Source organism: Copadichromis virginalis, linkage group LG12, assembly GCF_057382275.1.
Source record: "Copadichromis virginalis isolate Kocher_CV1m ecotype Utaka linkage group LG12, C_Virginalis_male_GT1.1, whole genome shotgun sequence".
In the NCBI taxonomy this organism is placed as follows: Eukaryota; Metazoa; Chordata; class Actinopteri; order Cichliformes; family Cichlidae; genus Copadichromis; species Copadichromis virginalis.
The window spans coordinates 36,382,634-36,401,767 of NC_140629.1; the positions used below are offsets into that span (position 1 = coordinate 36,382,634).

Consider the following 19,134-nt stretch of genomic DNA (forward strand, 5'->3'; position numbering starts at 1 on the left):
TGTTGCCAGTTAACCTAATTAGTTGTAAACTGTTCCTCCATTTTTCTTGCTTTAGCACTTACTTTTGCCACCTTTTATTGCCGCCGTCCCAACTTTTCGAGACACGTTGGTGCCATCAAAATCAAAATAAGATAATGCTGTCTCACTTTAAACATTTTCTGAGTTCTATTGTGAATAAAATGAGATTACATTGACATTTTTAGAGTTGTAGTTGTAGTTGTGAGTTAGATCCAGCATAGATCATTTTGAACTAAAGACAAAGATCTTTGCTACAGAGGGATTTCCAGAATCACAAAGATGAAAACACGAGATTACAGAGCAAGAAAAGACGAGGAGATTATACCAGAGATATAAAACTGGACTTTTGTGGGGGATCTGTGTCATCCTTGGAATTACGTAAATTCTTTTGTAAAGCTTTGATTGGTTATCAGTGGAGCGATTTTTATGTTTTTCCTCTTTTGAATCAGGTTGTGTTTTTGCTTTTGAATTGCTTTTATCCACTCTTATAGAACCAACTACAGATGAATGATAAGATAAAGGAAAAACCAGCATTAAATGCCCCAGTAACCTTTACGGCCACCAGGTGCTCGATTATTCAGGTCTATGAGCACATCTGGAGGGTTGATTACCTTTCTTCCCAAATATATTCTCTTATTTTTTCTTGCGTTAGTAGTGATGGAGAGTGAGGTCACACATTAATCCAAGATGTCCCATTGTTGTTCATTTATGACTACAAAGACCAAAACATACGGTTCATTTTCCTCAAATATATATAATCAGCAAATCGTTTAGTGATCCCTGTTAGTGATGCCTGGGGCAGTTCAGCCATAACTTTAGACTTTTCCTGCTCATACATGCTTGGAACGATCTTGTTACCAAAGTGGACACGCAACAGGATGTCATAGCGTGGCTCAAGCACGTTCATCATATCTTTAAACCCCTTGTTTTGCACAACGGAATATGGCCTCATGTCTGCAGCCATAAACACCTTTTTTAATAGCTTTAGCCCGGTCGGATTGGGCAGCAAAGGGCTGCTTAAATGCCGCAAACTCCTCTGCTCCTCCACTTGGACCGCTAGCGCTGGCCATAACTATCGCTTGACAGACTGACCACGCGCACCATACACACATTTTTATTTTATTTTTCGAATCTTCGGATCACGTGCGTGCCGAACCGTGGAGTGGGAACTGTTCAGATCACGGATCAATAATGATCCGTTGCACCACTAGAATGCACACATTAAAGGATATAGGGAACTACAGGGATCTAGGAGTGGGGGGGACACACAACACTGAGGGACAACAAGCAAAAGAAGAGACGAGCAGTACATTGTTAATTTATCCAAATGTGCTTATTCTTTCTGCTAGTGTTGAATCCTCCCTTAAAGCTGAAGCTGACAGATGAATGTTTAGAATCTTTTGTCTGTAAAGCTGTTAAAAGGTTTCTGCTCAGTGCCTTTATTGCTCATCGGAGTGTTTGTTTTATAAAAACCTGCAGTTTATGGCATGGAGACAACCTTCCCTTTGATGGCCGGGGTGGCATTCTTGCTCACGCTTTCTTCCCTAAAACACACCGACAAGGTGAAATTCATTTTGACGCTGATGAGTCATGGACACTCGGAAACCACATGGGTGAGTGTATGGCTGAGTTTATTTTTTATTGCTGGAAGCTGTGCATAAAAACTGTGAAATGAATAGAATTACAGTTGTGATTACTGTCTGAATATCTCCATTGTCTGCTGCTGTCGCTGTCACTTGTTTCCCAGCAGAACATTTGTTTCAGTAAATAGCTGCCATGTTTTGTGGAGTTGCAGAAGGCATTCATCTGTGGCTCTCAGTAATATCCAGCCTATTGTTATGGGTTTTTTGATCCCCGTATACCATAACAGGAGCTTGGTTTTCATTGCTAGCAATAATTCATACTGATGATTTAGTTCATAATTTTTACTGACAGAATTATTGGGCACAGCAAAGGGACAGAGGGGGTCAGTGGTTAGAGGATTTTGACTTTGCTTTATCCAGATGATGTGGTTCTGTTGGGCAGCTTGAAGTCAGGTGTTAAGAACCTTGATTGGGAATTTGGTTAAAGTGTGAAGCCGTGTGGTTCTCAGCATGAAAAGGATGGGGTATGTACTCTGGGTAGAGATCTTTGGAAGAAGTGTCCCAAGAGGGCAAGAAAGAGTGGAAGAGATCAATGGAGAGGGTTGTGCAACATTTACAATGATGCAGATGGTCTAACGGTAAAGACAGATGAACATGAAAGTAGAATTGTAACTTTATGGTTGATTTAAGTTCCTGGCCTCACTTTGGGTTGTGACAGAGGGAATGAGTTTGCAGATAGCAGCAGGAATGAGCAAATGAGGGCATCTGCTACGTGCTGCATGAGGTAGCGTGTAGCCTCCTTTCAGAAGAGCTGGATGACATGCCCAGGGGAGAGAAGTTCCCTGTGACACTAAGATAAGATAAGCAGCTGAGGATGGATGGGTGGATGGATGGATGGATGGATGGATGACTTTTGGACTGATGGACATTTTTTTACTTGTTTAATCAAATTATAAAGTAGTTTCCAGGAGCTTCCATAGTTGTCAGGTACATTACTTTAATATATGGGCTGAACTGACGTATATCTAAACTTTCATGCTGCAGTTTTTTTAGATAATAGTGTTATCGCTAAGACCAAAACAAAGCAAGGCATACTTTTATATGAGAAAAGTACGAAACTGACAAAAATAGTCCATGTTGCTGTCAGTTTCTTAAACCCAATGTTTGTGACAGTCCAGAAAATAAGTTCACTGTACCACAAATGAGGCAGTAAAACAGCCACGTAAATGACATAAATGTGTTTGTACTGGAAACATGATCAACAACATCTGTGTATTGTTTTAGACTCACAGATGTTTTTGTTGTCTTGTTGTGACCAGCTTTGGCTGGGGAGACAACGTCACTTTTTCAATCATGTTTTCTTGAGGTCATACATTCATAGAGTGCTTGTCACACCTTGCAGCTAATTTAATATAGCCAGTAAGAAGTATGTCACTGAATCGTCCAGAGTACCCAAAAGAAACTCGTGCAGGCGTGCAGATTCAAATCGAATTCCTTATTACCGTGCACTGCTGCAGCACTGATAACGTCTGTGTGTCGGTGAAATGTGTGGCTGAGAGTAGATATGAGTCAGCAGGGAGAGGTACTTTTTATGACTCGTTCAGGAGCCTTGGCACTGGATGGGCTTAGGTAGCAAAATCCCCACCGTGCAAGCAGGTCAAAACAAACAAAACTATCTTCAGACTTTGTTTGAACCAGGTGTGCCCCTCCATCCTTCCACCCTGCAGGCATGGACCTTCTCCAGGTTGCCGCCCATGAGTTCGGGCACGTCCTGGGCCTGCAGCACACCCGTACGAAGGGAGCCATCATGTCCCCACACTACTTCTTCGCCGACTTTCCACCCAGAATAAGCAATGACGACAAGTGGGGCATCCAACACCTGTACGGATCTCGGAGAGTTCGAGCCCCCGAACCCCAAACCACAACCGCCACCACAACCACTACCACAACTACCGCTACCACCACCACCAGCACCACCACCACTACTACTACTACTGAGAGCAACGAGATCTTCCCTACTGGAGTAAGTGAAACCGATGCAACAATCACAGAGTCATGAAAATGACCTAAATCTACACAAGAGGTGTTGAAGTAAACCTTTACCCTGAAGCTTTATGCAGGCATTCGTGGTACCCAGAGGATAAAACTTTTGTTAGGATTTCATTATTTGCATATGTTATATCTGAATATACTATATCTTGACTCTACTATATTTCTGCTGTACGACTCAAATTAGTTGTCATTCAATTTAATAAACAGTTGAATAGTTTCCAAAACAAGAACCATAACAAGATAATGGTTTTTCTAAACAGGACAACGTTAGCCTAAACAAGTTAAAGTTTACCTAAACAGGATCATGATAGCCTAAACATATTATTGTTTTCAAGATCATCAGGGTTGCTGATAGTCACGTTTCTGGTTTATGAAACACACTTTTGCATTCATGCTCACACTGCCCAAACAAACCTTACACCTTATAAGGATTGGCCTTAAAAAGGCATTTCCGGAGCTTAAACATAGGAGAATGCAAAAAAACAAACAAGGTTTACATGTCTGACAATCTGACTGTAAGAGCTTATTAATCAGATTCCTCAGTAAACGCAGCTGATCCTGCTTTGATAAGACTTAAGCTGGAGCTGACGTGTTGTTTCCAGCTGTTTATTAAATGCCTGCACTTTCATAGCGTATGAATCCAAAAGTGAGAGAGTCACGCACATTTATACATGTGGCACAGTAAATATCAATCAGTTACTGATTGGTGATTAAAGGGAGTTTAACCTTCTCTGTGTCAGGAGAGACTTTAAAGCGCCCTGAGGTGACTGCTGCTGTAATTTGGTGCTATATGGATAAAACGAATGAATTGAGTCATATTGAATTATTCGTTACGCTGAGGGAGGCCCGGTCAGGACCCAACACTGGGCCAGGTCGGCTTTGACGCAGAGTCACAGTTTTACTGTTAAACACAGGTTGAGGAGCTTCAGTCAACTGTCCTATTCTCAGTCTTCACCTCTTCACTAAAGTCAAAGGTGTTTTTTGTTGTTTTAAAACTCAGAGTCAGTGTTTCCAGTCGAATCTGACAGCATGGCAAGCGCTAATGAGCTACAGGCAAAAAGCATGAAACAATCCAGAGGTCACACACAAGAAAACGACTATGAATGGGAGGAAGAATGAACAGACGCAAGCAGCACTGCAAAGACGATGAAATGATTTGGCCAGTTGGGAGGGAAACATAGGTTCATATACTGAGGAGGGCAATTGGCTAATTGTACACAGGTGTGGCCCAAGAAGAACAAAGGTATAGTTTAAGACAAATAGAGATTTCAAAATAAAGTAGAAAGTGACTAATAGAACACAGGTGAGTCTGATCAAGTTACAAAGGATGGAAAGCTGCCAAACAACAAAACAAAACAGCAAACGATCGTCACATCATGACAGTGTATAACTGAGACTTATGTTCATGCATGCTTTGTTAAAACTTTTGCATATTGCCACTGATTAATTAGCTTCTTAATAAAATGTATTAGCTTGCTAAGCTGTAGATGTCTGATAAATTATCACTATATGGACAAAATAATCAGTGTATCAACCAATGAACTATTTGGGGTATATACACAGTGGCACCTCTTGACTATTTAAAGAGCATACCTGATTTCTTTGTGTTGGTATTGCTCCAACAACAGTATAATTACTGTTGTTCCACGACCACCTAATCAACCACTAACCAATCACATTGTTGTGCTTTTTTATTTTTAGACATACTGTATATTTAGGGGCTCAGTCTGCATTAGGGAGTTCCAGCGGATAACCTACATGTGTGTTTTTAATGGGACATATGGCTTGTTTTGGGAAAACAATGGAGCTCGGTTGAGTTTTATGGGATTTTTCAACAAGCCTCATCCTGTGAATGGCATCGATTTGTGCGGTCAGGAGACGCTTATGTTGCAAAATATATTTCAAGGCTGCATGCCAGTCTGACAGTGCGTGTCTTTGAAACTATACCACATTAGACATGAGTGTTTTCTTTCATCAACCATACAAGATAAATGGGGGTCAAACACAAAAGTAATCTTTTAGTCTCGTGAGAGTTTCTCTCAGGCGAAGACCGGGAATTGTTTCCACTTCACATCACTTCTTTGTGTAAAATTTGTAACTGAGAGGATTTTCACTTATACTGAAAATCCCTGAAATTCCCTGTGATCGTTTGTGGGAATAAAAGTAGTCTTCAGCCTTACGAAGCACAAAGACCCACTTTACTTGTCTTTTCAGACAATAAAACGGCTCTTTAACACTTCATTACGTGCAGCATAAATCTCTCAAACCTTACATGTAAGCAGATGATTGCATGTGGAAATGAACATTCGATCTGTCTTTTTTCCAGCCCGATGCCTGCAGGACAGAGTTTGATGCCGTATCTATGATCCGAGGAGAGCTGTTCTTCTTTAAGTCAGGCTACGTTTGGAGGATCAGGGACGGGCATCTGGAAAGCGGTTACCCGGCACTGGCGTCCCGTCACTGGCGGGGGATTCCCAACAACATCGATGCCGCCTTTGAAGACAAGTCAGGGAATATTTGGTTCTTTCAAGGTGAGCAGTAAAGACATTTGAGCTGCTCTTAAGTGGTTTATGGTTTTATGTAAGCGCAGTTCAGGGGAGCGATAATTGTACAGAAACACAGAAGTAAAGCATTCTGCCCATGTATGGGCATGTTTAAATAGATGTAAAAATGTTAATTAACATGGGTCTGTGATGTTGCTGCAGTCGAGTGTACCAAACCACCATAGACTCCCAGAAACACTGTAAAAGCTGTTTTTATAATTATACGTAATTATACGTATAGCTACGTATAGCTAAATAAAATAACTGTTGCTCTTATCTTGACAAACGTCAGCTGCTTGATCAGCGTCTGCTTTATGGACGGGCCAGTCAAAAAGTCTTCTGACATCCTTTTTTTAAAAACATTTAATGTCTACTAAAGTTAACTTAACCTATCAGTGGAAGAAACAACAGGTCTGAAGTCACCATCAAGATGCGTTTAAGAAATCTCAAATGAGGTTGAAATAAGGCCAGGCAGTACTCTCGTGTAATACCACACTGGACCACAAGATGGCGAAGCGTCTTAGTCAACTTGACACATGGCTCAGCATACAGCGTTCAGAATTCACGTCATACTTAACCGATTCATTTTTGTAGCTAGAAAATACATTATACCAAAAAAATGAATGTACATTAATTACAAGTCATCTTATTATATAAAAATAATATTAATTGGAGCCCACCGTCTGTGCAGGTGCAAACTACTGGGTGTTTGATGCTGAGAGGCGGATCAGGGGGCCGGAGTCCATCAGGAATTTGGGCCTGTATGAGTCTGGGATCCAGGCAGCACTGCGCTGGGGCCAGGACCCCAACTACAACACCTACTTCTTCAAGTCAGGCAGCTACTGGAGGTTCAGCCCCCAGGACAACCGAGTCGAGTCTGCCCCGCGCAGCATGCAGGACTGGATCGGCATCCCCAGCGTCGTGGACGCCGCTTTCCGAGACATCTACGGTACGTGCGCGTGTCTCTGAAATAAAATGACATTTGGAGCGCTACGTGTGATTGTTGAATTAAGACGCAGGAACGTTACCATGCTATAAATATGATAATAAACAGTTTAAAATACTTTACAAGCTTGGTAAGTTTTAAAAATAACTCAGCAGTGGTTTTAACAGCTTTTCAGCTTTGCAACAAACAATGATTTTCAGCATTAAGATAATCTGATTCAGAATCACGCCGCAGTCGGGTTTCATGTTTTACACGAGCGCTATCAGTTTATAACGATTCCTTTTGATTTCAAGCAAATCAAACTAAAAACACAAATGCATGGAGAGAGTAAGAGAGGCTGTAAGTGTAACTGTACACACAACACAACAAGGATAATTTTATCTTCAACATGTCATTTATGAATGACCCAGTTATCATAAAAGCTGCTGCATGTGTTCCTGTGGATGTTTTGCTCTGCACGCTGCTTGTTTTCCTTGTTCTGCTGCTTCAGGTTTTCACTTGCTTATCTGACATCTGGCCAAGAGCGAGCAGCTGTTGGGCCAACGCGGGTACATTCGCAGTGGCGCTGATAAAAAATGTTTTGTTTGTGCTCTCTGTGTTTCAGGCTACGCTCACTTCATCCGAGGACGGCAGTACTGGAAATTTGACCCTGTTAACATGAACTCTTTGGAGGGCTACCCTCGCTACGTCGGCGTGGATTTCTTCGGCTGCAGAAACGGGCGATTCTGAATCTGAGGATCTTTTTGTTTTTTTGCAATGGAGTAGTCTCTTTTTTTGTCTGTTTGGTTTTTTTGGAGCAAAGACATTTTTATCTTTGGAGAAAGATTCAAAGGAGACGAAAGCGTCTCCTTTGAATCTGTTTATCTTTCATTTATTGATACACAGATCAAGTACACCTTCTTCTCAGGAAAACCAAGTTGTATTCCCTCAGACTTGGCACCTCCTGTGCAGCTATACTCATATTTATTTTGCACATTTTTGTCACAGTAAGGCTGAGTTCTGGGCCCTTATCTAACGATGTGTGCTGTGAACTGCACACTTCTCACCTCCTTTCTCTGAGCCGAAAAGTGAGATTTTGGTCCGCAGACTGTCCTCCTTAGTCTGTGTTTTCCATTCCAGCAGTTGTGTGTTTTCATCATGGACGGACTTCTGCTAACCCTATGAGGGTCTGAAGAGCGACATCAAACTTTGTACATGAGCCGCTGTAGGTGGCGATCAGAGTTTTGTTTGAACGATGAAACCCAGGAGCCACTCAGCAGGAATGTCAGCGAGCAACAATTTCAGCTATGCTTCCCTTTATTACAGACATGATTGCACATGTAGTTGATTTTCCTGCCAACCTGAGTCCCATTAACCATAATTCAAAATCACCAAATCTATAAAAAGATGGACAGCCCACCAGATAGTCCCATTCTGAAGCCTCGAGCTGAGCATTTCTCAAAAGAACGCAATGTTACACAATCTCACAAGCGTGAACATTGATCGTCCTTTATGACTGCAGGGAAAGGTATCATTTATACCCCGTGTTGTATTCTGTATGGCTTTAATTTGGCAAACGAGGCCATGAACTCATTAGGTTAAAATTATATTTGATGTAGCTTTATGTGCATCTCTTATATACAGCCTACGATCAAAACACACCCAGATGTGAGAGACATTTGGCAGTTATGGCAAATGTAGTGTGGGCCAGATGTGTCTCAGATAGGACACAGATTTGGTTTGGGCAACATCTGGCCAGATTCACCATCACTGCTGGACCAAAGAACATTTGTGCCAAACATTCATTGCTGTTAGATACCAAAAATATAGTGCAGATAGCATTACCATAATATTATTCATGCATTATTCAGTGAGTCCTTTCAGAACTGATGTTTTCAGACACCTGAGTCATGATGATTTATGCCACGTTTCCTTTGCACTTTATCTAATTTAAATTTTTATCCGTACGAAAACCAGAAACTTCCAAGATTATAGCATTCGAAGTTTCTAATGTTTCAAGCTCCTATTTCAATTCTTTTCCTTACACCAATAGAAAGTTTTGATAAAATTAGATACACAAAAGTGAATGAAACAAAAAGCCAAAGAATGAAGAATCAAAAATTAACACTGTAACCACTCGAGTTGCTTTGACAGATAGAATCCACATACCGATACACCTCCTACAGCTTTTTTCATGTCAGCCTTGCTAGAGGTGAAGCTAGCCACAACCAAAGGTAGCCATGATGTGACAGTTAGTTGGTCACTTTCAGCCAGTAATAGTTGCCATAAATAACGTGTATGTTCTTCTTTAAAGTTTGCTCAGAGGTCTTAAGCTAACTCAGGTGTGAGTCACTGAATAAATATAAGAAACCCAGCCTCTCCTCTGGGTCAGAACATGTAACACCAGCAACGTTTCATCAGTGTCCGCTCCCCTGCTGTTTGAGACGAGGAGGTTTTGCCTTTACTTTTTATATTTGAACAAGAGTTTTTCAGATACTTTTCTTCCTGGCATTAGTAAATATTTTATGTTTTATACAGTGCAGGGTCTTTAAAAAGGCAGAAGAAAAGCGAATGCCATTGCTGTACATCACGTTTTGATGTCACTCTTCCAGCATGATGGTGTAAAGTTCTCACTTTCTCAGCGTGCAGGCACCTGTTGCAGGAAAAGCTTCAGGGCGCCATCTAGAGTGCAACACTGTCAACCACCTCAGAGACCGTGGTCACTCTTTGTGCCATCTTTGAAGTCATTGCGTCACCATCTGTCACATGGTGCTCTTTTCTGTTTCATTAGTAAGAGGTTTGGGAATAGCAGCGGCTGTGGAGATCAACCTGGTAAATAAAACATTTTTTAAAAAAATAGGATTTAAAACTAAATTTGAGCTGAAAATTTTGTTGCAGCAATAAGAAAGTTACATTTGGTTTCGTCTGCACCAGAGTCATTTTCAAATACTATGTTGGTACAGTCTGAAATATTAAATAAACAAAAGTGTTCGAGGATCAGCCTGAGGTCAAAATTTACAATATTTAACATAAAACTGTAAAGAAAATTCTTTCCATCAATGCCGGAAAGTAAAAGCAATTTAAGGACATGAAAAACTCTGGTTGCGACTCCTCTGTAGGTCAGCGCCCCCCAGGTTGAGAACCATTGCGCCATCATTTCCTTTGCTGCCTCCTGATGCAGCGCTTGAAGGCTCAGTGCAGGACACTGGCGAGTTTTAACAGCTCTCATTGTTGTTTGAATCATTTCTGCAACCCGTGAACTCTGCTTTCAAACATATTTATACACAAACAGCTTAGGAAAATGTTCCTGTATATACATGTCTTTAATATTGTTTTTAATCTTTTGTAGCCTTTACCCTGTTCATTGAAATGTATGACCTGCGTATTGTTTTCTGTTTTTTCTAAGTTACTGAAATAAATTCATAACCTTTTTATCCGTCTGGCTCTGGGGAGATTCAAGCTCAGAAACTGATTCAGACACTTTAAAACAGAAACTCACATTCTATAAGATATATTTCTGTAAAAGTAATTACAGTTTTAACCCGTAACTCAGCCTGACATTTTTGTGCTTATGCAAGCCTTAAAAACTCCTCACAAGGATTTTAAATAATATTGCTGGAGTTTGTTTGAAGCAGCCTTCTCTGCAAGTCAGGGATCTTACATCACTCCAGTGAAACTCCATCTGGGAAAGACCGACCAAAAGTACAACAAACATTAGAAATTATGCTGGCAGGGTAGGGAAGCCAAACTCTAATACTGTGTGTTTGCCAGGAATAAAGCATGATGTGGATTGCAGACCTCTGTGTCCAGTGCAAGTTTGTTGCACAACACAGAATGGCATTAAATTGTTCACTTGAGCTTTCCCTGATGGTCATGTATGCTTTTATATAAAGTTATTTAAAGTTAAAGACCAGAGCTCGACATTTCCAGGTAAAGTTATGGATTATGTAACACTTATTTAAGAATAAAAATAGATAAAAAGTTTTTATCTACAATATTAAAATATACTGTAGATAAAAACAGAAATATTACTGAATCGTATTATAATATTGCAGACCTGTTTAAACTCTTTAACTTTAGTTTTGTAATTGTAAAACTGGAAAATGTGCTTTGTAGAAGTCTTTAGAGAGATATTAGTGTCATTATAAAAAAAAACTGCCCGTCACACTTTCGGTTTAGATAACAGTCCCACATTATTCTCTTGTTAATATTACAATAATATTACAGGAATTCGTATAGCTGTTAACATAAACTTTAACTAACAAAATAAATATTAGATAAAAATCTTAATAACATCACGACTCAAAGCAATTGTGTAAAAAATTTTAAAATGCATTTTTGGTCTTCAAAGCGAAGACTTTGCGCTAACGGTTTGCTGTGTTGTTGGGGTGGATGGTGTTAATTGATGAGTGGATGCGATTGTCAGGTGGTGGGAGGGGGCGTGGCCTGTGCTGTTCACTCGGGGAGTAAATCATGGCTGACAGTGAAGCAGGAGCAGCAGCAGCAGCAGCAGGGATGGCTCACAGTTTCACTCAGGAGTATTTTCAGATCCCTGTGGTGACCCGAGCGTACACGACCGCCTGTGTCCTCACCACTGCTGCTGTGGTAAGAAACAAATCCTTCAACTTACAATCTGCCGATCAGAGGGGAAAACCTGTTTTGTCCTCAAACTGTGCAAATTAGAGATGTTGCCTTTTGTTATTCTTGGACTCTTACAACATTTTAACTGTGAGATTGTGAGTCTTAGTCAGGAGATCTAAGCACTTGCTGCACTTTAAGTAAAAGTTATGGAAACACTTGAGTGGTAAAGTTAGGCACCTTTTAGCACACAAGTGTTGAATCTAGTTGTAGCCTCCTCATGTAGAAAGTGTCAGTGAGATCGTGGTTATATCTGAAGTACTTTATTATTTAATATGATATGAAGTGACAGCAAGTCACGTGTAATAGAAAGTACCTGTAGTATCAGTTGATGTGTTACCACTGAACTTGGTAAATAATTTCAAAATGAAAGCAATGAAACTGTCATTTGAAAAGAGGTTCCACGCAGGCGTTTGGTGTGTCCTCTAGACAGAGGAAAGGGGAAAATATTCAAAGGAAAAAGTTAGTTACAGTGAGGTGTGTGTGACACTGGATACTAAGGAAGGACAGAAGGACTTGTACTGATTGGCCAGGCAGAGAGATCGAGCTGGAAAGGATGTGCAGCAGGTTAGGATGTGAGTGAAGAAAGGAGTGTGATGAGAAGATGGAGGGGGCACTCTGGGGAGCTGATGAATGAAATAAGTAGAGGATTAGTAAGGAGTGAGTGAGAGGATCTTCTGTCTAGAGCAGGGGTGTCAAACTCAAAAACACAGTGGGCCAAAATTCAAAACTGGAACAAAGTCGCGGGCTAACATTAATATTTATTGGAAAAAAAATCTTCCTCCAGATATAAGAATGAATCTTTTCTTATGGACTCAAAAAAGTTTTGCTGGAAAACTGAATATGGAACAAGCAAAGCTTAATACTAAACAATATATATATTAGCTGTATAATAAGATAAGATAAGATAAGATAAGATAACCTTTATTAGTCCCACACGTGGGAAATTTGTTAAAAAAAAATTTTTTTTATTTATTTATTTATTTATTTATTTTTTAAATAAACTGAGAAAAACGACCAGGACTAGCACAAAACGGTAATACCAGTAGGCCAGCTCTAATAGTAATTTGGTATGGCTTCGCGGGCCAAATGTAATTAGGCTGCGGGCCAAATTTGGCCCGCGGACCAGAGTTTGACACCTATGGTAGAGGATACACCAAACACCTGCGTGGCACTTCTTTTCAAATGACAGTTTTATTGCTTTCATTTGGTCCAGATGACATACCTGTGCAGGTAAAGAGAGGGTGTCTAGGGGAAAAGGAAGTGGACTTTTTGACCAGAAATGTAGAAGACGTTTACTGTTACTGATTTTCAAGAACAAAGGTGGTCTGCAGAGCTGTAGTAACTATGAGGGATAAAGCTGATGAGCCACACCGTGAAGATATAGGAAGGAGAGAGAAGCTAGGCTAAGGAGAGCGGTGACAATCAGCGAGTAGTAGTATGGCTACAGGCTAACAAAGAACATTACAGATGTAATGTTTGTGTCAAGAGTTTTTTATGGAGCAGTGTTGAGAAGATAAGATAAGACTTTATTGATCCCACGATGGGGAAATTTTTTGCGTTACCTCAGCTCAGGTACAGATATCAGAAGGAAATACAAATAAGTCCAATCAATGAAAAAATAAGTAAGACAATACACTAGGTCATCAGAAGCAAGACAGAATACATGTGTGTGGATGAGAGGAAGACAGGTGTAACAGTGAAGCTGCAAGGAGAAGATCTAGTGAAGGTAGATGAGTTTAAATACCTGGGGTCAACGGATGGTGCACAAAAGAGGTTAAGAAGAGAGTGGAGACAGGGTGGAGTGGGTGAAAACAAGTGTGAGGGGTGATTTGTGAAAGAAGGATAGCAGCAAGAGTGAAAGGGAAGGTTTACAAGATGATAGTGAGACCTGATTTGATACGATAAATGGTTTGGAGACAGTGGCACTGACCAAAAGACAGGTGGCAAAGCTGGACATGTGCAGAGCAGGAAGAGTGGATATATACTCAAAGAAGATGAAGATGGAGCTGCCAGGAAAACGGGGGCACTACAGTAATGAATGATCCATGGGTTTCGTGAAGTGGGACATGTGAGGGTAAGCGTGACAGAAGCAGATGCTATGGCTAGGATAGGATGGAGGAAGATGATTGGTTGGGGCAACCCCTAAAAGGAGCAGCTGAAAGACCAGGTATAGAACAATTATCAAAAGGTAAAAGAAGAGCAGCAAACATCTAAAAAGCTTTCAACACACCTGCTGGTAAAATGCTGCCCCCTGGTGGTGGTGAAGGTTTTATTTAAATTCTGCAGAGGGTAATGACAACAAGGACTTTTTAAGTGAACTTCCAGTTAGTTATAGCGAATAATCATACAAGCTACCCAGAATTAATTAATTTTAGGCTGTATTTTACTTTTTAGCAACTTGAGTTCATCAGCCCATTTCAGCTCTACTTTAACCCAGAGCTCATCATCAGGAGATACCAGGTACCATTTACCAACTATTTAACTGAAACTTTGAGTTAATTATGTGTTATATCATCACTGTTACACTCCTCTTCCCTCTCTTTCTCAGATATGGCGCCTGATAACCAGCTTCCTGTTCTTCGGCTCTCTCGGATTTAGTTTCGTGTTCAACATCATCTTTCTGTATCTTTTTCTGTATCTTAATATGAAAGTTTACCGAATTGAAGCTCACATTATGGTGAAATCTGCAGCAGAGCTGAGCAGACCTTAACTGAAAGTAAGCTATCGATACTGTCGGATGCTGGAGGAAGGCTGTTTTCGGGGCAGGACGGCGGACTTTGTTTTCATGTTCCTGTTTGGAGGGATCGTGATCACTGTATCCTTTAACGTGTTTAGGCGAAGGATGAGTGATGGGTAAACAACCACAGCTATGGGATGGCATAAGATGAAGAAAATCTGGAATAAGATCCTTTGACTTTAACACAAGCTCTCTTCTCTGTCACTGAAAGTCCCACTGTATGTCGACTTGTGTAATTTGCCTGGATTGGCGGCATCCAAACTAGTTGTGAAATCCTGTTCCCAGATTTTCCACAGATAATTTAAGACTTATTTCCACTTTGATCAGAAATGTCAGTCAGAGACTTCCGCAGACGTCTGCAGGCTCCAAGTGTGTAAAGTCAGTCGCTGTACAGAGTGCACCTCTTTTTGATGATGCGCAGCAGTTTGCTCAGATTCCAGGTTAATGATGCTGTTGTGAGTGGGTTTACCACAGACGTGTCTCTGGGTGGTTGTTAAACAGTTATTGTGCAGGTTTATGCAGTCATGCTGTGTTTCATGGGGAGTTTGAACTGCAGGATTAATTCTGCTATAAACATGTAACATGGTTTGCTGGAATGACGGGAATGTCATAGTTTGGCTTTTATTGTGGAGGGTTTAGCATTCATTAAACAATAACATTGTCTCTACCTGCAGAGATGAGATGGAAAAACTTGTTTCTTCTTTTTGTTTAGCTTAATCAGCTACTGTGGGGTTATATTCCAGTTCTGTCTGACTAACAGATGTATAAAACCCTGTTTCTTCAAATAAATAGCTTTCTCTCTTAAACTAAAGCTCCAACTGTTCAGGTTAGTTTGTCCTCTTAAACTTTGACTCTTGATGAATAGGTGAATGTTTTTATTTAACCTGAAGTCCCGCAGCTGTTCGGTCTGTTCGCCAACATCTTCTTCCTGGGTCAGGCCTTTATCATCATGCTGGTGTATGTGTGGAGTAGAAGACATCCGCTCATACGTATGAACTTCTTCGGCCTCCTGAACTTTCAGGCCCCGTTTCTTCCCTGGGTGCTCATGGGATTTTCATTGCTGCTCGGGAACTCCATCGTGGTCGACCTGCTTGGTATGAGACGACTCGAATTCTGCTCATTCATTTAACACCAGTTAACATGAATGGTTGGCAAAAGGCGCTTTTTAGGAAAAGACCGGCTGACTCAACCGACTAACTAATTCTTCCCCTTATCCGATCCAATAGTTTATTTGAAATTCGGGTGTCTGACTTTATTCTCTCCTCAGGTATCAGTGTCGGTCACATGTACTATTTCCTTGAAGATGTGTTTCCAAACCAGCCGGGAGGAAGGAAGCTGCTGATGACTCCAGAACTTCTGTAAGAACCAGTGTTTATTCAGCTGAAGTCCAACATGTGGAAACTCTTTTCTTAGAGAGATGACCAGTCGAGGCACAGTCTGAAAACTCGGTCTCAATACTGGTTATACCACCTATACACCTTTTATATTTTGCTAGGAAAATGGGAAACTGGTGCAGCAATTTATTGAAACGTGCAAATATACATGGAAATACAGCATATAAGCCAAAAGTGTTTGTACAATTATAACAAGCTTGAAAGGCAGTATTTGGAATGACCACATTTATTCTATGACAGTCTGAACTCTGTGGGGCAGCTCTCTCTTAATTTCTTTCAGTAGTCTTCAGGAATAGTTTCCCAGGCTTGTTGAAGGACATCCAAATCTCTCCCTTCTGTTGTTCTCTGTCAAAATGATCCCACACTGCTTCAGTGTTGAGGTTCGGGGTCTCGGGAGGCCAAACCAAGACTGACAGTGCTCCATTATGTGTTTGTTTTTTTTGTTTTTTATGTCCAGGGATGCTTATACTGCACTGGCTGTGTGTTTGGGTTCATTGCCATACTGAAAAATGAGGCTGCCAATCACATGCATTTTCAGATGGTATTGCATGGTGGATCAACATCCTACTTCTGAATTCATAATTCCATAACTATTGACGAAATTCCCAACACCACTGGCTGAAATGCAGCCCAAGCCCTGACAGAGCCTCCACCATGTTTTACAGATGGATGTACACTCTCTCTCTCACACACACACACACACACACACACACACACACACACACACACACACACACACACACACAGTTCTTGTGTAGTTCGGCATACCTCAGACTTTCCTTCCTGTTTCCCATTCTTAAGAATTGCTTTTCCGATGAGGCTTCAGTGAACAGTAAATGATCAACTGAAGGATCAGATCTCTCACGTCCCGTGTCAGGTCTTTGCTGTATTTTTTCCAATTCCTTAAATACATGACTTTTAGGTACTGTTCACTTGTTCAGTGTTCTCAGATTTTCTTTTTTTATGGACATACTGCACACCATGCTGAGATGTGTTTTCAGCTCTTTGGGAATCATCTTGTTAGTGAACTCTGTTTTATGCCTCCAAAACTGCAACATTTTCAGTCAAAGAGATGTGAACAAATTATGTGTTTTTTGTAACAGACTGCTAGTAACAAAATGCCTAAAGATAACATTTACAATTGGTTCTTTGCTAAGTTGTGGGTTATATGTACACACAACATTGGTGCCTTAAGTTTTGTGCTTTTTTTATGCTTAAACAATTCAGCACGTCATTGTTAAGTAACTTAGCAAACCAAAGAGAAACCTTAAAATGGTCAGGTACAAGGACTAGACAACAGCACTTTAAGATAAGGCACAATAAAAAAAGTCTGACTCCTTGGAATCCAAATATGAAGAAATGTGAGGTGACTCAAGAGTTTTGCACGGTACGGTATGAGGTGAAAATGAACACAAGCGTCGTTTTGTTCTCTCCTAACAGACGGGCCATGTTTGATCGGCCAGAGGACCCAGACTACCGTCCCCTCCTGGAGGAGCAGCAGCAGGGTGGAGCCCTGCAGCCGAATGGGGAGCAACACAACTGAGAGCCCAGAGAGCTGTGAAAAGTCAGACACAGACCGCCACAGGACTGTAAAGCTGTATAGACTGAATATTTAGCTTTGTTCAGCGAATTGTAACCACAGAGATTTCATTTGCCTTAACAAGAAAAAAGGACCAGAAATGGAAGAACAAGCTGAAAACTTTTCACTATGGATGGACATGGAGGGTCCACAGTTTGCTACACCAACAGCTTTACTCTGTACATGTGCAGGTTTTATACTTCACAGCAAACTGGTTGAGTGAGATGATGTGGATGACGAGCTCAGTCAGAGGGACGCTGTAATAAGGTCAACAGTAAGGAGACATTGGTTAAATGCCACAATTGTTTGGGATTTTTCTTACACTGATGGCAAACATACCGCGTTGTCATCAGTTAATATTTCACCTCAGTCTGCTCCACACATGATGCAGGAAAAGGAGAAATGAGCACAAATATAAAACAAGAGCACCCAGAGTGCAACTCCCCCCGAAGGGCGAGGGATATACTGAAACATTGTTTCATGAAGTTTTTATTCCAACATGCTGATGTCAGCCTGTTTTTCTTACAGTATCATGGCATCAGCCTGTTGTAGCATCGTTGTGACGTTGCAAGCGTCATGTTGAAAAAATAAAAAGCCTGTTGCACAGCTCTCTCCGTGCCCTTTCATATGATATGATATATGATGTATTACTCGATATGGTTTCTCCTCAGCTCGCATTGTTATTGGTATCTACCATCACACAAAATTTGAAAATTATATGATGAACACATGGAACCGATTACATAAATAAAATAAAAAAAGCAGGAAAAACTCTGTTACAATACTGCAAATAAATTAGGAGAATGGCAATAATTCTTTTTAAAGTTTGTTTTTGTTATTTTACCAATAAATACCAATTCAGTGAATTTCTGATCTTGGTTTTCTTCTTTTTATAGTTGGGAAAGCTGATTTTGAGTCCAGGGTACGCCGCAAACACGTTTAATGACAACATCTCTTACCGATGTCCAGTCTTTATTGGAAAAAAGGCTCCAAAACAAAACTTGCATTGGTGCCTACATGCAAGTTTAATGTTCTAAACATTACCTGAGCTGATTTCTAGGAGGAGAAAATGGATGGTCGAGAATTGTTAAATAATCTTTTGAGCTAAACAAAAATGAAAACACTGTTGATCAAGAGAAAAACTATCTAGATCAGGGGTGTCGCACGCATTTAGGCCACATACAGCCTCATTCCTTTTTAAGGCCAGGTAAAACAAATGCATACGAGGAAAAGCTGTAAAACTTTAAATAAAGCCAGAAGTTAAAAATCTATGCACTCTTTCATATTTTCCAAAGCCGCTCAGTGGGCCGGACTGGCGTCTTTGACAGTTAGATTCTGTTCCCCAGTCCTTATGTTTGACACCCCTTTAGCAGGCTGGTTCTGGCCCCTGTCAAATCTGTAATTTGAACTGTGGAGCATCTTGATTTTGACCTCCTGCTTTCGTTTTATTAAGCAGATGTGTAATCTCAGGTGAGGACGAAGTGAAAGGAGCAGGACTGACCCGTAACTCTGCTCTCTGCTTTCCTGCTGCTGCCTGACTGAACTGCCGACGGCCTGAAAGCCGCCTGCACACGCTGCACTTTCACCCACCGCCTTTGTGACTCAAACACTGGGAACAAAATGGAAACTGCTTAGCACAACAACACAGCAACCAGCCTCAGT

At 40.8% G+C, this 19,134-nt stretch overlaps 2 protein-coding genes across 2 annotated transcripts in view; both read left to right on the forward strand.

Annotated features, from left to right (window-relative positions):
- The window catches only part of LOC146697560 (stromelysin-3-like), a 34,745-nt gene extending 24,192 nt beyond the window's left edge, over positions 1–10,553 (forward strand). Inside the window, exons 4-8 of the mRNA XM_085476350.1 lie at positions 1,498–1,631; positions 3,329–3,624; positions 5,980–6,184; positions 6,888–7,145; positions 7,747–10,553. Coding sequence (XP_085332476.1) covers positions 1,498–1,631; positions 3,329–3,624; positions 5,980–6,184; positions 6,888–7,145; positions 7,747–7,871 — 1,018 coding nt within the window. The 3' untranslated portion in view covers positions 7,872–10,553. The remainder of the gene's footprint in view (positions 1–1,497; positions 1,632–3,328; positions 3,625–5,979; positions 6,185–6,887; positions 7,146–7,746) is intronic.
- A 1,034-nt stretch (positions 10,554–11,587) lies between these two features.
- LOC146697566 (derlin-2-like) lies at positions 11,588–18,338 on the forward strand. The gene is made up of 7 exons (XM_085476351.1): positions 11,588–11,726; positions 14,157–14,222; positions 14,311–14,384; positions 14,484–14,577; positions 15,398–15,593; positions 15,767–15,857; positions 17,334–18,338. Exons 1-7 carry the CDS (start codon positions 11,595–11,597, stop codon positions 17,434–17,436), a joined length of 756 nt encoding a protein of 251 aa, XP_085332477.1. The 5' UTR covers positions 11,588–11,594; the 3' UTR covers positions 17,437–18,338.
- Positions 18,339–19,134: the final 796 nt, after the last annotated feature.

Excerpts from the sequence above, each read along its gene's own strand:
- LOC146697566 (XM_085476351.1), top strand. The coding sequence starts at position 11,595 with ATGGCTGACAGTGAAGCAGGAGCAGCAGCAGCAGCAGCAGGGATGGCT. Across the intron at positions 14,385-14,483 it reads GTGTTCAACATCATCTTTCT|CTATCGATACTGTCGGATGC; the intron begins GTATCTTTTTCT and ends ACTGAAAGTAAG. Across the intron at positions 14,578-15,397 it reads TTGGAGGGATCGTGATCACT|CTGTTCGGTCTGTTCGCCAA; the intron begins GTATCCTTTAAC and ends GAAGTCCCGCAG.